The 16,181-nt window shown below is 36.8% G+C and overlaps 1 protein-coding gene across 5 annotated transcripts in view; it reads right to left on the reverse strand.

The window, feature by feature from the left end:
• Positions 1-2,481: 2,481 nt before the first annotated feature.
• Positions 2,482-16,181, reverse strand: part of RIC1 (RIC1 homolog, RAB6A GEF complex partner 1) — a 46,838-nt gene continuing 33,138 nt past the window's right edge. For 3 of the 5 annotated variants that reach the window (XM_053932864.1, XM_053932862.1, XM_053932866.1), the window contains 14 exons: positions 15,594-15,632; positions 15,242-15,352; positions 14,555-14,644; positions 13,775-13,935; positions 12,651-12,789; positions 11,493-11,609; positions 9,955-10,683; positions 9,473-9,631; positions 9,229-9,362; positions 7,957-8,243; positions 6,960-7,154; positions 5,001-5,190; positions 4,680-4,868; positions 2,482-4,366 (listed from right to left, as the gene is read on the reverse strand). In XM_053932864.1, the coding sequence (XP_053788839.1) occupies positions 4,081-4,366; positions 4,680-4,868; positions 5,001-5,190; positions 6,960-7,154; positions 7,957-8,243; positions 9,229-9,362; positions 9,473-9,631; positions 9,955-10,683; positions 11,493-11,609; positions 12,651-12,789; positions 13,775-13,935; positions 14,555-14,644; positions 15,242-15,352; positions 15,594-15,632 (2,826 nt within the window). In that variant the 3' untranslated portion in view covers positions 2,482-4,080. Of the gene's footprint in view, positions 4,367-4,679; positions 4,869-5,000; positions 5,217-6,959; positions 7,155-7,956; positions 8,244-9,228; positions 9,363-9,472; positions 9,632-9,954; positions 10,684-11,492; positions 11,610-12,650; positions 12,790-13,774; positions 13,936-14,554; positions 14,645-15,241; positions 15,353-15,593; positions 15,633-16,181 lie in introns of those variants that run through there. The other 2 variants (XM_053932865.1, XM_053932867.1) reach the window with 2 other exon arrangements.

Consider the following 16,181-nt stretch of genomic DNA (forward strand, 5'->3'; position numbering starts at 1 on the left):
TGTTTTGTATTGTTTAGTCATTTTTTTTGTTGGGAGTTTTTTGGGGGGGTTTGGAGTTTTTTTGGATAGGAAACAATAACTTGAAAAAAAAGTATGAAAAGAGCAGTTAGGTGCCTTGTGTCTGCTACGTAGTAGCTTTAGGCTCCAGCTGTGGACTCTTAAAAAGTCTTCTCTCAGTGCTCTCTGAGTAAGCCCAAGGAGTTTCCCATTTCAGGGACCACGTGATAAATAGAACACTCAACGAGTTTTTATCTCTCTTTTCTCTGCTTAGACACTGGGATGAGTTACACCGCTCACCCTGTGCTGCCATTCCTGTCACTTCCTACTAGAGTACTTCAACAGTGTTCAGCTCTAGGATAGGAGACGAAGTTGAGACAGTAGGTTGCATCTGTTGCCTTTATGTTCCCTCTTGTGGGAAATCCATCCTCCAGCTGGAGCCAGCTTACGACCCTCAGCAAATTACCCTTCATCTTCTATAATATCATTATGGCCATAGACAACTTCTCCTCTCAGTTTATTATGGAAAGGACATCCTTTGTACAGGTTCTGGCTAGATTATGAATTCAGGTATTTCTGCTTTCTCAAACCTGTAGCTTTAGAGACACTGTGGTTCTAAAACCATTTGAACTGGTTTCTTTGACCTAAAACATGCTGAGGAAAAATTGGCTTACTTGGGATGACAGAAGTGACAGTGAAAAATTACCTTCAGAAATGCAACTTGATTCAAGCAGTTTTGTAAGTATACCCAGTGTGAAAGGATCTAATAGCAAGAAATACAGAATATTGTTCCTGTTTCTCTGAGACAGTTAGTTTTGCACAGGATGAGAAACAGATCAAGAAAACGCGATGATGTGCAAATTGTTGTGAAGGAAGAAATCTTAGATCAGCCAGTTTGATGTGAGCTGGATACACAAAGTGAACAGTGTCAACATGTTGGAATTCCATAAAAAATGTTTATCCTCAACTGGTTAAGTGGCCCATTTTTCCTATCTTTAGTTAAATAGTGCACATCTGTAGATGAACAGATCTTTTGTGGAGGGTTAACCCTAGGTAGCTGGTGGGTACCTACTAAACTGCTGACACACTCCCCTCAGCAGACTAGGAGAAAATGGGATGAGAAAACTGATGGGTTGAGACAGGGACTCATTACTCACTGGTACCCACACAGATGAAACAAACTGGCCTTGGGAAAATAATTTTATTACCAATTAAAATATCATAACCAAATACTTTCCCCCAACCTCCCCTTCCTTCCCAGATTCACTCTTCTGCCTTCTCTCTCACAGTGGTGTAGAAGAACTGCGGATGGTCAGTTAAGAGTTAGGTCATGGTCAGTCTGTAACATTTACTCTCTGCTTCCTTCCTCTTCTCACTGTTGCACTCTGCTCCAGCATAGGGTCCACTCTATGGGATAGTCTCATAAACTGCTTCCAAGTGGATCCTCTTGCTGGAGTAGTCCTTCATGAAGAGACTGTTCCAGCATGGATCCCCATGGGCCACAGTTCCTGCCAGAAACCTGCTCTTGTGTGGGCTCTTTGGGGTGCAGCTTCCTTCAGGGCTCATCTGTCCACCTGCTTAGTGTGGGTGCTCCAAGACTGCCACTGTGGGTATCTGCTCCAGTGGGCTCCACAGTGTGTTGCAGGTGTAGAGGCTGCTTCCCCATCATCTAAAAGGACTGAGCTGCTGAGCACTACCATAGCAAAAAGAGGCTAATTAGCAAGACCATTAGTGTATCATTTAATGTGTTTACTTGCATAGAGCGACAGGCTGCAGGGAATCTCTGTTCCAGTGCCTGGACTACTGCCTCCTGATCCTCCTTTATGGGCCTGGCTGCCTGCAGGACTCTTCCTCACCTTCCACAGCATTTTTTACTCCTTATTAAAATGTATTTAATACAGAGAGGAGGCACCAGCTTGTGTTTGCTGGAACTGTCTCTGTCTGACATGGCCCCCCTTGCCACCTAAACCCACTACATCTCTTTTCACAGCAGCAGGTGGATGTAACTTCAAAGATGCACTAATAAGGTAAAGTTCGATTCCTTCATCCTGTAAAAAACAAGCCACAGGAGTATAAAAAACAATTTCATCAGGTGGTTTCTCTGAGAGCTCTGTCTCTCTAAGATGGCCTACCTGAATGGCTTGAAGTCAGAAATGGTTATTTTTCACAGGAGTTACTTCAAGTTGAATACATTTGTCTTTTAATTACAAGTATAACAGCAGTGAAATCAAAATACAAAATTAACACATAAGATTTGCATAGAGATAATTACTACTAAAGAAGTACAAACTTCTAAAATTTCACAACTAAAAAGCTTTACCTGCTAAACAACAGTAGCACAGTAGTAAGATATGAATATTAAGAATGTTAATATATCAGTTAATGTATGTTTTACTTGCACAGATCCAAAACCTGAACAGCAGAATGCTGACCAGAATGGGCTTGGCTTACATCATTACCACAGAACCACAGAAAAATATTAACTTGAAGCACAGTTTTTATTTCCTTTAACATAGATTAAGCAGGTTTCTTTATAATAAAAAAAGCTTTAAGTATTATCCCCTTAAAACAATAATGAGTTTTGACATCAGGTCACAACAGGCTTGTAGGTATGATAGACATTATCTGTAACCAGTAGCTACAATGCAGAATAAGCTTAATGCTGGGACTCAGACTGAGTTTTTTTCCTCTAACTTCAGTCTCAAGTTTCAACTCTTAAAATTAAGTTCAAGTTGCATTCAATAGCTCCAGCTTTCCACTTAATACTCGCAATTATTGCACTTGTACTGGTTGTATTGGCTTAGTAAAGCCATTCTAAAGCAACAGCTTAATATCTGTACATTTTAAAGCACTTGATCTTATCTACAAAGGAAATAAAGATGATGAAACCACAATTCATTTAAAACTTAATTGTGAATAGTCTTAATTTCAGAGTTTAAATGGATGTGCATTTAGTAACTACACCAGAAAAGCAACAGATGCTGTAACTACCCTATGATGACTAGTTTGGTCCATGTCAGTAACCAAGTGATGTTATAAAAAATAAAGTAGTTTATCGTGTATAAAATGAGTAATGTTGCATTTTTGTTCAGATTGCACAGTACAAACAAGCTAATATCTAAATTAATACTGTTACAGGTAGTTATTACATAGGGACAGCAGCTAGAAAAAATAAGTACCTCAAAGCAACAGACTTCTGCAGCCAGGTTTTCATAACATTGTACGAAAGTTAAATATGTCTTAGAAGTATGCATATTATAAAATGTTTGAAAAATGTTTAAGTATGAGCTGTCAAACTAGTTTTCCATAGCAAGAGTATATGATGATATTTACATTTTAAAAATCCATTTATCAGAAAAGAATTTACAATGAAATAAATAACCTTCAGCAGTCCCTTAACCCAACTACAAGATCTGTTAAGTGGCAGTAAAAAACAGGTAAGCCACCTTGTGTCAGTGTTAGGTCAGTAAAGTATGCCTCATCCAGAAAGAAGTGCAACTCTGCTTTAACTTTACTAGTCATCTAGAAACATGCAAATACACATAGGTACCTCCAAATATGGTACAGTCTTGAGTATTTGTACAAGATTATTCACAAAAACATACAATATATTTTACAGTTCTTTAATACAAAATATCAGTATCAAACCAATCTGAACTGCATTGATCAGACGTTTATTAGGCAGGAAGCTGCAAAGAAAACAGTTTTTATATTTAATCCCCTCTTCGCCTTTTAAACTCAAGATATAAGTAGTTTCTTCATAACGTGTTGGTGATGTAAAGGTTCTGATGAACATTGGCTGAATCTGTCTCCATGTGTGTTCACTCTCCCACACTATTTAAAGTATCAAAATGTAAAGCTGCAGTCTGGCCATTGCATCAAAAAAGAGTCATGCCTCCTTTTGAAATTATTAGATGAAACTGGTATTTAATTATCCCCACTAAAATTTTCAAAGATTGAAATATTAAAAAACAAAAACAAACAAAAATAAAAAAAAGAGTCAAATTCAAAACACAGAAGCAGATCTAAGAGCTGGTTTGCTTCCTTTCACACCTGAACAAATGGAAGTTGTTCACCTTCCATTTAAGACACAACACAGTCATAACTGCCTTCTTGAAATGAATCCTCATCCTCTGTCTTAGCCTTGTCCTCTTCATGTCTGCTTGCATTGCTGCTGCCAGCATCACTCTGAGGATTAGTGCTATGGCTAGATGAAGTCCTGCTTTCCTCAGCTCTTGGGTTCGCCTGTTCAGGAACCTTAGAAGGAATCACTGGCTGAAACACTTCTGGTTGTACTTGCTCTTCTACTATTTCATTTAGTTTCTGGATTTGTGGTTTGATGATACTTAGAAATGGCTTGTACCCAGGGCTAGGAAGAGAATGGGATGGAACACCATAAATTAATTAAAATTAGTACTTCTGTCATGTGCCTGAAAAGCAGAAATGTTTATAAATAAAGAGAAAAAGGCAATCCTGATCAAACAATAAAAGTTGGAAAGCAGGTTCCTCTAGGTTTGTTTCAGTTTGGTTTGTGTTTCGGTTTGGTTTGTGTTTGGGGTTTTTCCCAGTTTGATTACAACTTTCTGAAGTGAGGTTTCCTCTAAGGCAAAGGTAATAACTCAAAGTTACTTTTAAAACTATCTACAGCTCAAATGAATCTGAACATGGAAATCAACACTTACCAATCCGTAGAAGCCCACTTGTCAACAGCATCTAGGCCAGTCTTGATATTCTGACAGATTTCTCCATCAATATCAGAGGACTGCATGATACTGAAAACCTGGTTGATAACTGAAGATTCTCTGAGAATAAGGCCTATGACAACACACCAATCCAGACATCCTGCTTCCATGAAGATATGTAGCAAGTACCTGTATGGAAATAAAGGCTGTTTATTTTTCTACTCCTGAGACAAAAATTGCAGTGTGGTTGTGTTGATTGTTTCTTTCTCCAAATGCTGCATTGCCAGCAATTCTCAGTCTCAAAGGTGTGTCATTACTTACCGCAGCTGCACCTGTGACTTGTGTGGCCCTTTACTGGCCAGCTCTAGAGAGAGCTGCTCAAGCTCTGACTGAGTTAAACTTAGACTGGAGAAGTTTTCATCCACTATGGTCCAGTCTCCATCCACCATAGAACTTGTTTCAGTCAGGTCCGTTGCTGAACCAATGCTGCATTCATCACCTATCAAAAACACTCAGAAACATAAGGGAAAAAAGAAACTACTTACTTTAGTAAGACTCAGAATTACTGAACTACTTCCTATAAAAATTGACAAACAGAAATGCTTTACGGTGCATCACAGTTACTTCAGGCATATTGTCCATCCGGCTTCAGCATTCTTCTTGTCACACTGGATGGTAGAACTAATGCTACAGGAATGCAATAGTTTTTCTATCCAGTAAAAATAATTCAGGAGAATTATTATCAGTAAGGCATCCTAAGTATGTGTTGGCAATCATCATAAAAACACCAACACAGCATCTTGCATACTACAGTCCAAGAATTAAGTCTAGGAAGGGTTACAGTCTGTCTAAAATTCTGCTTACTTAACTTTAAATTTTGTTAAAATGAAGTTTCAATATAAAATTATTTTCTTCACACAAAACCATGAAGATTTCAAATGCTTTGTAATGTAAATATTTACCAGCACAAATTACAAAACGAAGTATTTCTAGTAAAAACATGAAGACCACATGCAGTAACACAATTTTCAAAGGAACAGTAACAAAGCAAAAACCATTACAATGATGAGTCACAAAGGCACCTACTCTTGAGAACGATTTCCATATTAAAGCAGATGCATCTTTTCTTGGAAAATGTTTAGGAAGTCAAAAAGTTATTTTATTATCTTCTTGCCCATGAATACCAGTGCTGGATTAGTAATTAGTGAAATTTTTATTAGAATTCAGTTTGCAATGTTTTAAAGGCTATTAATTTAGTTTCTTTTGAAATAAACTGTTTCAAAATACGTACCAAAGTCCATTGAACTCAAAGGTCTTCATGCAGCTCAGAAAAAAAACCCCACATATACTTGTTTATAGAAAGAGCAGTAGTGGCAGACAGCAGTAAAATCAGTGCAATGGAAAGAGATACCTATTTTCTTGCAGTCTCCAGATTTAAAAAACAAGAGAAACAGGAGTGAAAATAAAATGAGACTGTGCCCAAGCAGTCAGAGAGGACCTCCAAATGCTCTGAATCTCACAGAAGGCTCTACAGTTGTAAAAATTAAGAAACTGTAGTTCACACTAGGTACTTAGATCTTTGCCCTAATGGAGTGGAAATCAAGTGATTTAGATACTGTTGAGAATGTTGCTCTATGCTCAAGGACAAGAGGAAGTATACAACATTTTTAAAAGACTAGAATGGTCTGACAAACTTTTTCTATCTCTTTCTGTGTTCAGAAGAAACATATAGAAAGTACAATTTCTATTTTAGCAAGCTCATCATACATTGCAGTTTTTAAAAAGCAATTTACATAAAGCCATAGGAAAAAATACAACTATATGGATCTCTAATTTCCTCAACTTCCTCAATAAGTAATGTATCTAATATCACTCTTAAGAAACCCAAAAGCACAAAGTTCATGCAATTAGAGGTGCTCCAACCCCTGCAAGAGGCTGAGAAGAAGGCTGTGCAAGAGACAAAGAAACAAAAAGCCACAACATAGGACACTCTTCCTATCCAGACTGGAAAAATACTGAACTTCAAGTTATCACCACAGGTAGAAACTTCAGCAAATATCTATTTCATATTCAGCTTCATGTACTTAAGAGATATACCACATGGGCATTACCTTTCTGTTGTAAAAAATTCAGTTCACTTTTCAGTAAGTCCTTTTTTTTTTTTTTCCTGAATTTTTATCAGTAGTTGAGAAGCGACAATACAGCATGACACACAAATATCAAAATATAACACACAGGTCACATTTTTCCAATGAGCAGAGAGAAGGAAGAGTGACTAACCTTTACTCAGCAAAGGAGAAAGGAATGCATCTTGCATGTGTGGCCCATGGGATGAAACAGTGTCAATCTCTCTCTGAGAAGAGCTGATAGTACCGAGCCAGCTGCGACTGCGAGGTGTGTTTGAAATCCCTGTGTCCATTTCCATGTTTACAAAGGTGTCTGCAGATTGAGATTTTAGTAGTTGCTCCCCCACAGCTAAAAAAATGAAAACATACCATAGAAAAATCATATAAGTATTCAGAAGGAAATTTAGATAGTTCTCTCCAGGCATTTTAGGAAGCTAAAACTTGCATCTAAGTCAATATTCAGGGGACCAATGAAATTCAAGGGAATGCAGCAAGTTTAGGCATTTCAGGAATTACTGACCAGCTCTTTATGTGAGTACTGGCATGAAAGAAGTATGATGTAGTAAAGTGTTAGCGTCAACAGAAGTAAATAATGATGCTGCTACTAAGAAGAGGAAGACTTGGCAGTAATGTCAACCTTGCCATATGGAGATAAGGTAGCAAATGTCAACTTTGCTGTAAGGACGTAGGGTGGTGAACTGAGAGATCAGTAACATAAAGGAGGTTTACAGAAGTCTTCCAAGTTCTTACCATCTAACAAAGTAAATTTCAAACATTAGGAACATTACTATTTAATTTTAAAACAGTTAATCAAAAGCTCATCTAGAGACTACAAAGGAATATTGATTTTAGTAATTTTCTAGAGCAGAATTTACACTGAAGCAATTTCCATGTTGAGTTCAGCATCTACACTGATGTCCAATTCAGTACACCCAGAAAGCAGGAGATTTCAACAGAAATGGTAATCACACAAGAGATACTGTCTAAGCTAAACAGAATCTCTTAAAAAAATACATTCTGTGTGAGAAAGCTGTGCAGGTGGCAAGCCTCAGCCTGTTCTTATCTTTACTAAACAGACGCAGATTCACAGATGTAGCCCTGCAGGAGGGAAATCTGAGTTTGAAATCTGTCAAACTCAGATGTTACTGTACCTGTCTTGTACTTTCCATTCTTGAAAGGTGAATTAATGGATGAAGCTGGTATAACTGGAAATGGCCAGAGGAAATCCTTGTGTAGCTTTTTCAAAGCACACACAAAATCCTCCACACGGGCAGCTCTGGCTCGCTCCTTGCACAACCAGCCAATCAGCTCAAAGCCCAACTGTGCAGCAAAACAGCCAAGGTCTTTCAGCTTGATTTCCTCCAGCAGACGCCGAGCATGCCGCCAGAGCATCATGTCAATGTACATGTTCTCAGCACAGTCACTGTCTTTACTCCACCTATACCCACAGCACAGAACAGCCAAGTGAATGTTGATAAAGCTGAGTCACAAAGGCCACAACTGCAGAACATCGAGTCACCAGAGTAGTAAAAGGAGAGCTTTCTATGTAACAGCAGTTTCCATCATTCTTTGCTGTTTATATTCTCTAATAGATCCCACTGCCTCAACAGGTAGGTGAAATAAAGGATTTAAGTTACCACAGCAGCAATTTTTATAGAGCATTAAACTATTAGTAATGCAGAAAAAAGTAAAGTAAGACATATAAAAGGCAGATGACATTGCTAAGTTTAGAGAAATAGTCAAGTATTGGCCTAGAACCCTTCCTATCAAAACCTTTAAGACAGTACTCTCTATTAAAAATTACTAATTCAGAATTTATACTAGGATGATTTTAGAAATCAGGATGGGGAAAAACACCAAAGCAAAGATAATAATTAATTTCAGTTCAATACTACTTTTGAACTGTAATACCTATCAATATCAAGTCGGTATACAGCAGCTTTAGAGGAGTTCACCCCAAGATGTAAAAGGTTCTGTTTGTAGCTTGGAAACACAGTGCCAGATCAAGATGTGCACAGTAGCAGAGTAATACACTGTGATGCTGTGAACTGTGAGCTGTTCAACATGTATTTTTCAGCAAAACAGGTCCTTTAAATATGAGGCACATGGTCTCACTAGCTACTTAAATTACTACACACGTCATGTGTACCACATCCACTGGTTTCACAGTCTTTTGGTCAGCAATATCTATGTAAGTATGCCTGTGCATACATACAAACACACATACATATATTTATATGTGTGAGAATATATTTTCCCCAAGAATGTTACAAGACACAAACAGTACAAAAGTTGTGAAATTACAAATGCAAAAGATGTAGAAGAAGATCATGACGAATCTATCATATCATTTATTTATATAACTTAAATTGGTAAGAAAGTTAGTCCTCTACCTAATAAAGTGGGGAAGGAGAAGACATTACCTTTTTTGAGATGGGCCAGAGGGCATACTCAGTGTTTTTGTCAGATTAAATTTGCTATGGAGATTCTCTGCTGATTGGGATAAACTAATGCTGCGATGCCTGAAGAATTCAAAACCGCCACTTGAACTAGGTTCCTAAAACCAAGAAAACCAAAACATACACTGAAAGGACCAAACATGAAATATAACATGAAGATTAATCATACAAGGCTTGATGCACAGTATTTACTTTTCTCATCACACACCTGAGTTGTTGGTGTAGCTGGGGGTGTTTCTGTTTCTCCAGAGCCAATGGCTTTAAGAAATCTAATCATATGACGACAGAGATCCCACTTTCCCTGCTCTAAGGCAGTATTAAATAGGAGAGTAGCATGTTGTCTGCTAACTGCTGGAACTTCCATATTCTGCAAGCAACAAAGCATAATTAAGTGCTTTACTTTTACTACAGAGCATCAGAAGTTCTGCTAAGTCAAGCCACACTGCTTCACATTCGAGTACACCGAAGATTACAAAGACTAAATTTCATGCTATAATTTTCCTATTTAAAACAGTAAACTAACTACTTACACTGCATGACTTACCACCCTTCATACCTGGACATAATATCAACAGAAAACTGCTAAATTAAAGACCTGTTGAACAGGCACAACTTTGATATGACATTATTTTTAAAATACTGCAATATTAGTAAATATCAGTACTCTTTCAATATATCTGGTGCTGTTACCTGTAGGATAATAAGGTAAGAGGCAGCTGTGTCCAAGTCCTGGGCCATTAAGCACTCTTCAAATAAGTCCTTTGGGTTTCCAACAGCAGCAAAAAGGTAATTCCACAGGGCATATTCTGTCTTCCTAGCACAATGAACAACTGTCTGCAGGAAGAGGGGGAATTCTGTAATGAACTTCGCCACAGTGGGAAGGAGAGGGTCGGGAATGGGTTCCCGCGAGGTAGCTTCTTCTTCCAGCACTTCATGAAGCATCAGTTCTAGTACATGAGGAAAGTATGGTAACGTGGCACAGGAGTGGGCCAAAAGCAAGGCTTGTTCACCGAGGTTCCTAACCAAGAGCTGGCGTAAAATGTGATGGAGGTAGATCTGAGAGGTTCTCTCAACAATGGAGAAAGGAAAGAGAACCTCTAAGTGTTCTCTAGCACTGGTTTGAGTGTATAAACAGTCATAGAGCACAGTGTCATTAACAGCACCAAGAACCAAGGCATCTTCAAACAAAACAGCCAATGGGTATATGTTGATGTGGAAAGGCAGCATGATCCGTCTTGACAGAAAGGAATGCGGTTTTCGATGATCTCTGGGAAACAGGGGAAGCCAGACTTTCATACCTGCCCCACCACAGCTGAGCCACAGAGCCTCCAGTAAGTGGCGTTTCTGTTTGTTAATTCTGCAAGTGGTCCATACATTTTCAACAGACTGGGCTAGGACAACTGGAGCACAAAAAGGCAGCTATTTAAAATGAAAAATAAAAATTTTTTTAAAATACCAGTATCTGTTATTCTTTTTATTTTTACCCTATTCACAAGAACTCTATTTTTCAGCTAAGAACTACTGTCTTCAAACATGTTACTCTTCACACAAAGAAGAAACGAATCTGCTTCTCTCTTATCTGCATCCAGCATGTGACAAAAGACCACTTAATACTTTTATTAACTCAAGACATTTCTTTCTTTTTTTAACCTCCTTAATACTTCATCAGGAAGCAGAGAGATAAGAATAAAGATGAAAAATAAAAACCTGCTCTCTGCTTCTTCAGTTAGCCCCCAAGTCCAACCTAGGACTGACAAATCTTTGTCTGAATTTTCCAAATTTTACACTTCCAATGTGCTTGTTTCACATAGAATTGGTTTTCATCAGCTCAGAAGAACTGAAAGTTCAGTAATTGATTTCTATTGTTGTTATTGCCAACATGTAAATGTTGTAAATTGTAAATTTAAATGTAAATGTACCCTGCAAAAAATGATAATTTTCCATAAACAAACAAAACAGTTCTGGACAGACTAGAGATTTTCTGTTATTGGTGCATATGAAATTTTGGGCACTATCTTTACTCTTAAAGCTTGTCTATTTCATTTCAATATAACTAGCAAACATGAGCAAATGGTAATATACTTCCAGCCAACAATTCCATCTGTAACCATAGATACTGTCTTGCTTATAGTCTTATTTTCTTTATGTTTGGACCATTCTCTTGCACAGCTTCTTCCATCACTGACATCTTTGAAGCCATATGCAATACTCCACATACATTTACTCACATGCTTTCTTTGATTAGGATTACTGTCTTTATCTCGTATCTGGGGTCCAGATCGATCCCTTTGCAACATGATAAGTTGTCCTGCTAAGTTAAGCATAATACTTTCAGCTTCACAAGCCTAAGGATAGAAAGAATATTACACAAATTATTTCAGCTTTTTGAATTATAATTTTACTCATAACCACATTAAAAACCCAGAAAAAAATGTAAATTAGATGTGCCACTTTACAGAGATGACTAACAACTGAATTCAATGCAGAAGGACTCAGAAAAATCAAGAACTAATTCTTATGCAAAGGAGTAAATACTGGAGGGTTTCTTATTCACCAGACTCATTCCATGTGTTTAATATGGACTTTTTCCAACTATGTATCTTAAAATGGGCAACACACCAGTATTCTAAGAATAAAGTTCCGTATTCTTATCAGAATCATCATAGTATGATTGCCAGTATCTGACTGCAAAGACTAACACTGGTACATAATCCAAGAGCTGAGTCACATTTGTACAGCATCTTGCACTTTTATTTAACTGCAGTTAGAGAAAAATTGTTTTAGTAAGGTGTGTCAAGAAAGCAAAGTATTCTGCTCAGTTAAACCTACTCCATTTTTGTTTACAACAAAAATCCAAGTTCTCTTTGCATGTGCTTTCACTTCCCTGCCAAAATTTTGAAGTTAAGACAGGGACCTTCACATCTTAAGTCATTGTTTGGCTGTTGCAGAATTGACAAAGAGTGCCTTATAGGGTCATATGCCATCTTTTCATTTTTCTATTTATTCTTTGAGTAATGGACATGTTGTTGCAAAAAAGGCAATCTCTAATGCCATGGATTACTCCGGTTTTTGACTTTTAATACATAATAGAGCAACATACCCTTGACAGAGTTAAATTTAATTTGTTCACCAAGACTTGGTCCCAAATTTAGCAAGTTAACAAGAGAAGATATGAAATAAAATCTGAATTCTTACTTCTCTATCCACCTTCTCACCCCCAGTTCCCACATATAATGTCTATATAATGAACATCAGAAAAAAACATGTTCAGGATTTTACCACATTGAAGAGCCACTGCTTCATGACTGATTTATCTGCCAGGTAACCTTTAAGGAGTAAGCTAACAAATTCAGACACCAATTCTACCGAATTCTGAGATCTGTTACCTGCTGAGGCATTTTCAAGGTGATGCCAGTCTCTGTTCTCACTGATGTCAACGTAACAGACACTACAAGAAAAGGATGAGGAATGTACCGAGACATGGACACTTCTTGAAGAATTTGGATACTGGCAGTAGGATTAAGACTGAAAGGAAAATTACTACATTTAGAAATTTTATAACATTACTTGACATGAAATAACTACCTGGAAGTAAACCTAATGAAAATAAGCAACTTACCCTTAGCAAATAATTTACTCAATGGAACAAATGACATTCCTTTTATCAGGAATCAGTAGAAATACCCACATATCTACGCTATATAAAAGTTACCAAACAAACCTAAACTAGGTTACTGATCTTGATACTTTGAGAAATACAGCTGTACATGGGTAGAAGACAATGTCAAATACTTCAGAATATGACTCTATTAACCCTTCAATGAGACAGTTTCTAGGTTTGGATTCTGTTGGGAGCTTTTTTGTAAAGCATTGGAAATATTTTTCTCTGAAGGTCATCAACAACTTGCTTTTTTCTACCACAGAAAGAACCCTTCTTGCTAAGAAGAAGATACCGTAACTGTAAGAAAAATCACCTACACAGGCACTTTAAAAGATCCCCTATCTCTGAATCTTTATCTCCTCCTTAGATTCATTAATCTTAACTGTCTGAAAACACGCAGCATATTTTATGTTGCTACTTCTTTTGCATTAAAACAATTCCTCAACACCACACCAGGACCAAACCTTTTCTCTCTTCATCTTTGCAAGCCTGCTGCCACTTTCCCTTCACTAATTATTGCTTCTAACGTTAGAAATATGTTTTTATTTTAAAATATTCAAATTCATGGGTGTCTTCTAGTCCTTTTTTCTCGTATTCATATTCAGTTTTCAAGTTCCTATACTTAGGAACAGTTTGTTCAGACAGCTGGAAATGTGCATACATCAGCTACTACCTACCTCTACCTTGCACATGCCTATCAGTATGCGTGCAAGTGAAAACACTCATGAACTTGTGCATTGAGATAACGCCACCAGTTATCAAATACCTTTGTATTATTGTAGGCATTTACTCAGACTGAAAGCAGATCTACAGGGACCTTACTGCAAAAGCATTCATATAGCGACTCACCCCTCAGAACTTCTCTCAATACTGTAAAGGCAAATGGAACAATCTGCTCTGAACAGTATCACAATGTCCCGGAAGACACTCAGTAGTAACGTATTTGCTTGCACTTTGGTGATGTGAGCAAACGCATTGTCAAGATTAGATGTTCGCAGGTAGATTCTCAGCTGCAAGGAAAAGGAGTAGTTTGAATAAACGTTATGTTTACCAACAAGCTAACAGTAATTCCACTTTATTTATTTATTGTGGAATGGCTGTCAAGAATTTCTACCAAGACACATTACTGAGTTTTTGTTTCATAAAGTATTTTATTCATTGCATTTTATTATTACAGCCAAAGCAGTTAAAGCACAGTACAGCCAAATCTAAAGTACTGAACAACAATCATAAGGAAGGACTTTTATTCACCAGTTTTAAAAAGCAAAGAATAAGTAAATCTCCTCTGCCCATATAGTTTAAAAGCTTGCAAAATTGTCCCAAAACACTGTAAACAGGTATCTCAGAACACACGTCATGCTAACATGCAAAAATGTCACAAAGTTTTCAGAACAATGAGTAGATTCACTGTAATCAGCAGAAACTAGTTTTTAATAACAACAAAAAATTTTCTGCGAATAATTACTTATATATTAATATAAAAACTCTGAATATAACCAAAAGCCACCAAAGTTTATTGTGTATAAACATGCTTACAAGACCACAATAAATTTCATGCTTATAATACTACTGTCATACAGATCAGATATTCTAATCATTATATGTTTACTTTGAAGAAAAGTATCTCACCTCTTCCTGGTGATCATTTAAATTATAACATGCAAGAACAATGAAGTCATTCCACCATGCTAAGCCACCTGTTACCATCATAGTTTGCTCCTGAAACGAAAAAAGCAAGCAGATAACATATAGGTATGTATTTTTATATACTTACAGACACAGACATGTACATTACATGGGTAATTTCTTAAAGCCATGCATGATCTCTATAAGCTTTAAGCATGGTGGCAAGACTATGTATATGAAGTTTTTTATGTTTACAATAACCAAAGTACTAAAGAGTAGTATGTGATGGACAAATTTCATCCTACAAAATACAGTTCCACAAAACAGTAGTTTATGCTACTGGTATCCCTGGACTTTCTCAAATGTAAATTCTAGCCAGAATTTACAAGCTTTACATCCAAACCTACATCACATGAACTCTCAGATAAGATAAGTGGAATTAAATGTCTGACTATATGCACTCAAAATTGGAATACTCTGCTAATATTCAGATACAACTTAGTGTGTCAAAACCACAAGATCTGTGTTTCAGACACTTTATGAGAAACATATGTATAACCAGCATCCCTAATCCCAAATGTATCTACAGGTTGTTTTCTTGAAAATGATACTCTTTCATTTCCCCAGATCTTACATCCCAACAAACAAAACCTTCCCTTTGCACCAGAATACAATTCCACAACTTCTTACCTGGGTAATGTTTCCAAACAGCTTCCATTTTTTGGTGAGTAAAGAATAATGTGCAAAACCAAACTTGCCAACAACAGCTACATTCTGTCCAAGCTTGTCAATAGCTGAAAACTGTAAAAAAGAAATAAAAGTTACCACAACCTCAGAAGGGAACTTATTTAAACTATATATCCTAGCCAAATATGGCGCCACAAGGCAATATAACATCAGACTCAAAACATGTAAAGTATCTTCATGTTTCATACTTTACTAACACAGTTTTCTTTTTGTAATATAAAATAATTATTTCATTTTCAGCTAATCCTAATGGACAATATTTTTAAATAAGCATGAACATATTAAAATAACTCACCCTTATAGGCCAGTTGCTCTCTAGATATGTACTATGAATCTAAAAAAAGAGAAAACCAAAACCACATGACTATACCAACTCTATACCATCTACCATTAAAATACCGATTAATTGTAACATCCTATAGGAATTTGGACAGGGTCAGTGTTTTTTTTCAAAACGCTGTCATAAAGCTATTTAATGTTGGAAATTTGTTTTTAAATACAATTATTGCCCATACACCAAAAGTTACTGATGCCTAAATGTTACCCTGTTTTAAATACACAATAAATCAGAATTCATTAAAAATATACACCAACTAATACTACATTACAGATTAATAATCACAATTTGCTCATCTCTCCTCCCAGCTACTTCCCTCTCTAAGAGAATCTTTCAGAGGAACATAAAGGTTTTGATAAATACAGTCTTCAGGCAGGACTTTCAGTATAGGGATGAAATTTCTAATCCTGTCACAAATACACACCAGCATACCCAAAAGCCTTCCTATGAGAGAACTTTACTGGAATATATCAGATCAAATCTCAATTCTGTATTCTTCACATCACATGGGATGATGCAAGCCCAGCTTAGAACTCTATTCTCTGA

The sequence above is a fragment of the Vidua chalybeata genome, chromosome Z (assembly GCF_026979565.1).
Source record: "Vidua chalybeata isolate OUT-0048 chromosome Z, bVidCha1 merged haplotype, whole genome shotgun sequence".
NCBI classification, from domain to species: domain Eukaryota; kingdom Metazoa; phylum Chordata; class Aves; order Passeriformes; family Viduidae; genus Vidua; species Vidua chalybeata.